The sequence below is a fragment of the Austrofundulus limnaeus genome, unplaced genomic scaffold (assembly GCF_001266775.1).
Source record: "Austrofundulus limnaeus strain Quisiro unplaced genomic scaffold, Austrofundulus_limnaeus-1.0 Scaffold477, whole genome shotgun sequence".
NCBI classification, from domain to species: domain Eukaryota; kingdom Metazoa; phylum Chordata; class Actinopteri; order Cyprinodontiformes; family Rivulidae; genus Austrofundulus; species Austrofundulus limnaeus.
The window spans coordinates 243,001-249,225 of NW_013952879.1; the positions used below are offsets into that span (position 1 = coordinate 243,001).

Below are 6,225 nucleotides of genomic sequence, written 5' to 3' on the forward strand. Positions count from 1 at the left end.
AAATCTTCATCTCCATAAAGCTTTTCAGCAGATGGAAGCATGAAGTTCTCCAAAATCTGAAAGCTAGCTGCATTGACCCTGGCCTTGATAAAACACAGCGGACCAACACCAGCAGCTGACATGGCACCCCAGACCATCACTGACTGTGGGTACTTGACACTGGACTTCAGATGTTTTGGCATTTCCTTCTCCCCAGTCTTCCTCCAGACTCTGGATCCTTGATTTCTGAATGACATGCAAAATTTACTTTCATCYGAAAAAAGTACTTTGGACCACTGAGCAACAGTCCAGTGCTGCTTCTCTGTAGCCCAGGTCAGGCACATCTGCTGCTGTTTCTGGGTCAAAAGTGTCTTGACCTGGGGAATGAGGCACCTGTAGCCCATTTCCTGCACACGCCTGTGCACGATGGCTCTGGAAGTTTGTACTCCAGACTCAGTCCACTGCTTCTGCAGGTCCCCCAAGGTCTGGAATCGGGCCTTCTCCACAATCTTCCTCAGGGTCCGGTCACCTCTTCTTGTTGTGCAGCGTTTTCTGCCACACTTCTTCCTTCCCACAGACCTCCCACTGAGGTGCCTTGATACAGCACTCTGGGAACAGCCTATTGGTTCAGAAATGTCTTTCTGTGTCTTACCCTCTTGCTTGAGGGTGTTGATGATGACCTTCTGGACAGCAGTCAGGTCAGCAGTCTTACCCATGATTGTGGTTTTGAGTAATGAACCAGGCTGGGAGTTTTTAAAAGCCTCAGGAATCTTCTGCAGGTGTTTAGAGTTAATTCGTTGATTCAGATGATTAGGTTAATAAGTCGTTTAGAGAAACTTTTCATGATATGCTAATTTTTTGAGATAGGGATTTTTGGTTTTTCTTTATTTTTCTGCCAAAATCATCAATATTAAAACAATAAAAGGCTTGAACTACTTCAGTTGGTGTGCAATGAATCTAAAATATATGAAGGTTTAATGTTTATCAGTACGTTACAGAAAATAATGAACTTTATCACAATATGCTAATTTTTTGAGAAGGACCTATATTTCTGATTAAACCTGTTTTTCACATCTTATAACTGAGAATAACACTCAGGTGGGGAGGAGGACAGCTGTAATCTCTGTCTTCAGTTCATCTCAGACCCCTAGTGGCAACTCTTAACCACTTAAGAGTCCTCTGGTGAAGTCTCAACTTTTCTTGAGAGTAAGAATGACTCTTAGACTTAAGAATTTTGATAACTGACACAAACTTAAGTCTGAGAGTAGGAGCAAATCTAAGAAATTTTCAGCACTTAAGCCTAAAAATCCACTCTAAGAAGTTTTATAAATACAGGCTCTGATCAAGTTATGTCAAGCCTAGATTTATCTCTTATCCTGGATTTCTCAATCCTGCTTTTGTGAAATAGCCCTCAGTTGGTTGTGGCAGTCATTTCGAATTAGATTTGGTCTGAAAGTTGTACAGGTTTATCCAATGATTACTTCCTGAGAGTTTCATTAAATCGTTCATTCGGCAGTGGACAATAATGAACACTGACAGGGAAAAAACATGCTGCCAGCAGAGAGACCATCACACTGACTGAATGTTTTTTTTGTACCTCAGGTCTGTGCAGACACACAAAGATTTTCTAAGGTGCTGTCATTTTTTTAGCAGATTCTTAGACTCATATTTCGGATGATGTCAAAAATATGTCACTACCCAGAGAGACCTGAACTCCTTTGAGGGAACAACATTTAGCCAATGGTTCTGATATGTGGATGAAAACTTTGTCAAAATCCCAGATAAGGAAGTAGAAGCTTTCACTAAACACATCAACTCTGACAACATCAGGTTTACCAGAGGGGATGCTAACAACAACAAGCTGCCTTTTTGGACTGTTTGGTGCTTGTAGAAAGATATGGAAGCCTCAGCATTGTTGTTTACAGGAAACTAAGCTACACAGATCTGTATTTTCTATTTGTTCTACCACTCACTGGAGGACAAACGTTCTGTCAGAACTCTGCACTGTCAGGTCACACGTCCCCACAAACACAGAAGGAAAAGGGGGAAAAACACCAGAAAACCTCTCCAAACCTCAGGATATCCTAACTGGGTTTTTGTCAAGTCAGTTAAGAAATCTAAAAATCACTTCACAGGACAGAGCAGGGAGGAAAAACTGTGAAGCTCAAAAACATTGTCCCTCCATATGTTACTGGATATCTGAGAAATGCAGAAAGATTTTCTCCAAACACAACATCCTGGTGCTTTCCAAACCTAACAGGACTCTCAGACAGAGACCGGTCCATCCTAAGGACAAAATCCCAAAACCTAAGCTGAGCACTGCGTTGTCTGCAGTTCAATGATGCAAGGGATRTTCAAACTTCCATACTGGAGAAACTAAACAGCTTCTCCACAGACACATGGCTCAACACAGGAGATCCAGCTCTTCAGGACTAGACTCAGAAGTGCACCTGCACTTCAAGGATAAGGAAGATTTTTTTGAAGTCCAAAACAACTTTAAATAAAGATTTCAGTTTTCTAAAACTTGAAAGTGAGTGAAACACCTTCATGCATGTGAAAACATCCCACTGTGAACCAGGCAAATAAAGACCCTAATGACTCTCCTGAGGACAGTGATATTAATCTGCATGTGAATTTAGCTGTGCAAACTGAGCTCATGCAATGTGAAAAGGTTAGAAAGAATTCCACGCTTTCCAGTTTTGTACCATGAAAGCTCAATGAATAGGAAGCAAAACATCTTCAACTTCAGTTTACAACTTCGGTTGTTTAGATTTTAAAATATTTTTTGTGATTTACCATGTCCTGGATGTCTGAGAATCTACAATGGCAATGTCAAATTAGGTTATTCATGGATTGTTATGGCAATATTTATTCAACAAAGACAAAAATACGTGGTCCAAGAATGAAGGTACTCCGTGAGATGATCAGCTGAGTTTTATTGCAACAACAGGAAACACAGAGAACAACCTGGCCTGTCTCTGTGCCTCTGCTTCTCTCTGTCACTCCACTCCACTGTCCACTGTCTCTGTCCACTATGTCCACTCTCGAGAGGCCTCATATATATATTAACAAACACCATTCTGTCATCTTAGCAAGATTTGATACAAGGTCAATGGAAAACACAAAGATAAACACAAGTGATATCTAAGAATGACTGTTGTTAGCAAATCTTGTTCTGACTTTAATCATTCTATCTGCAGATGAACAGCATGTCACGAAAATCTAGGTCATTAAAGGATGTCATGAATTACTGGCTTAAACATAAAAATATTAGTTCCATTACATGGATAAAGCTGAAGATTGGTGAAAGCTGGTTCAGCCAAGGCCAAAGATCTAGAAGGCCAAACTACAAGAGTTGTCCATCTGAGGGGCATGTGTAGTCTAAAGACATTTAACCATGAAATGTTCAGTTTGAGATGTTTATAATATACATTTGCACTTACGTCTTTCATTTCATTAAGCTTGAGATGTTTACATTAAAATTTCAGTTCATAGAATCAATTTAAATATTTTTTTTATTAAATTACTGTTTATGTCCTGTACAACTCTGGTTCAAACAAAGAACTAGATTGTTAACTAATAGTCAGTCTAGAGCACTGTTTTGGTCTGTGGGAGGAAACCGGAGTACCTGAAGAAATACCATGATGCACAGAGAGAACATGCAAACTCTACCCAGAAAGGTCCTCGACTGGGATTTAATCCCTTCATGATGGGAGGCAGCAGCTCACCGGGCACCACTTTAAATTGTCTCTAGGTGTGAATGAGAGGGGGAAGGGTTGTCTTGTTTTCTCTATGATGCCCTGTGATGGACCGGAGACCTGTCCAGGGTATCCGCTGCCCTCTGGTTATAGACACCTGCAACCCTGAAAGGGAAAAGTGAATCAAGAACGTTGAAGATGTATTTTGTACAAAACCAATCTTTTAGATTCAGACTCTGCTGGTTAGGATGAGAGAAGCAGAACATTTCCAGTGATATAACCTTAGCAGTCAGTTTATTAACAAACTGGGTTCAGCTCTGCATTGACTTTGGTTTAGAATCCACAGTGGACATTTTACTACTCACAAATTAGTTTTGATGGGTGGGAGGTGGGATATTAGCTGAAAGGGGGTGAAAAGGCAGAAGTGCAGCTCATTTTTTAACATTTTTACTTTGTTTCAGATAATGTCTTTGTTTCTTACTTATAAAACAGCCCTACTGTTACTAAATCCCAGACAARCCACCACCACAGCCAAGATTTTTAGATGCACACAGATTAAGTATAACGTTCTCTGGACCTTCACTGTTAGGTGCTTCAGAATCACAACTATTGGATTTTCGATTAGCATGCTTCATGTTACTCTTTGACTAACTGGCAGTCAGTAGCTACAAATCAAAACAATTGCAGGTGTAAAGAGTTAAAATAAATCTGGATTTACAAAAGTCTGCTGGTATAATTTACGGGATAAAGGATGTAACTGAATGTTTTTCTCCAAGTTGTTTAAAATGTGACTCTTTCATGTTCTGACTTTAAATCAAACATTTTTCCACTTAAATTGAGTCAAATCTTCAGATTCATGAGATAAATATTCTCACACTTTCTGGATTAACAATCCTACACATTCTGTTCTTGTTTAGTAAATCAGTCTCAAAACAGGATCAAAAAGATTTTTTTTGTTGGATATAAGATTTTATTGGTTAGATGGACAGTTTTTGCAGTGTAGGAGCCATCTCCTGAATGAGATGAACTTTATGATAAATGAATGGTTTAAAAACGTTAAAGGTATGTAAAATATCTACAGAAGAATTTATAAACAAGCAATAATGTCAATGCTGACTCAGCATCCAGCCAACAAGAATGAGTCAATATAATTTTACTCAGTTGCAGTACAGATTTTTATGATTTTAACTTGCGGCTCTCTGTCTTTGTGTCTTACTTTAGGTGCAGCTGATTCATTACAATCAGGATCTGTACGCCAACTACAGCGAGGCAGCAAAGAGCCCACATGGAATCGCTGTGGTCTCCATCTTCATTAAGGTCCGAGTGTTCTCCTGGAAATATACAGGAGAACTAAATATCTGCTGCTCTGTGTGCTCTGAGCCATGACAAATAAGAAGCATTAAGCAGTGGAGTATTGTATTTTATGTCCCAACAACCATTGGGACGAATGGAGAGGAAAGTGTTTCTTTATCGTCTTGTTTCTGGTTGTCTGACTGGTAAATACATAAACCAACATGATTATAATTTATCAGATAAGCACACAGTTAGTGTGAACAGGTAAACATTTCCGTGGAGTTAATCTGGTTTCAGTTTGCTTTTCATGAAACAATAATCTCTTCTGTTTTAGTTGTTAACTTAAGTCTGGTTTGAGCTCAACGAGAAGCCCCATTCTTGTGTCTTTCTGATGTCGGTGCGTGAAGAAAATCGTGGAGTTCTCCATTCTTACAGGCTGACACTTCATCTTGTGCTTTGCTTCAAGTCAGAACTAGTTCTTGCAGCACTCTTCATCGAGCAGCGGGGTAATTGGTCAGGACTTTGCTCATGTGTTTGTGTAAACAGGCTACAGTGAGTGGCATTTTCTAAGACAGACGTTGTGAGATAATACAGCCAGTAAAAAAAGAAAAGTCAAATAAAACTTATAAAGATAGCAAAATAACTCATGGAAGGAGATTGGACAATTATGTTCACATAGGAACAGCACAGAGAACCGGCGGTTCTACAGTACATGACTGTTCTGATCCTCCTATGGACAACCGTGGCTGTGTTGACCAGGAAGGAGTGAGACACATTCCCACATTTTATTTTTGGAAACAGTGGCACTTTATAAAAAGTAGTGTTTCTACTCAGTTAATGACAGAAAAACCAGATCTTCCTCCTCAAGCTCCTCCATTATCAGCTGAAAATAAACATCAACTTTAAAAACCTCACTTTCTATGTTTATTCGGATTGTGCTTGACGTGGGAGGGCTTCACCAGGACTTCTGTTCTGTTTTTCTCTGACTATGAATAGTCCATGCAAAAAAAAAAGACTTAAACCACATCACCAAGATCCAAAAATAACATCTTGTTGAAGTATAACCAGACCTTAAGGAGAGTGTTTGTTTTTATTATTATTAAAACCTGATGTTGTTTTGTGTCATTGCAGCTCTCTGAAAAGTCCAATACCTTCCTGAACCGCATGCTCAACCGAGACACCATCACCAGAATTAATTACAAACGTAAGACACACACACACACACACACACACACACACACACACACACACACAC

The 6,225-nt window shown here is 39.5% G+C and overlaps 1 protein-coding gene across 1 annotated transcript in view; it reads left to right on the forward strand.

The window, feature by feature from the left end:
• Positions 1 to 6,225, forward strand: part of LOC106529939 (carbonic anhydrase-related protein 10) — a 156,127-nt gene that overhangs the window by 127,121 nt on the left and 22,781 nt on the right. Inside the window, exons 5-6 of the mRNA XM_014025468.1 lie at positions 4,899 to 4,994; positions 6,102 to 6,174. Coding sequence (XP_013880922.1) covers positions 4,899 to 4,994; positions 6,102 to 6,174 — 169 coding nt within the window. The remainder of the gene's footprint in view (positions 1 to 4,898; positions 4,995 to 6,101; positions 6,175 to 6,225) is intronic.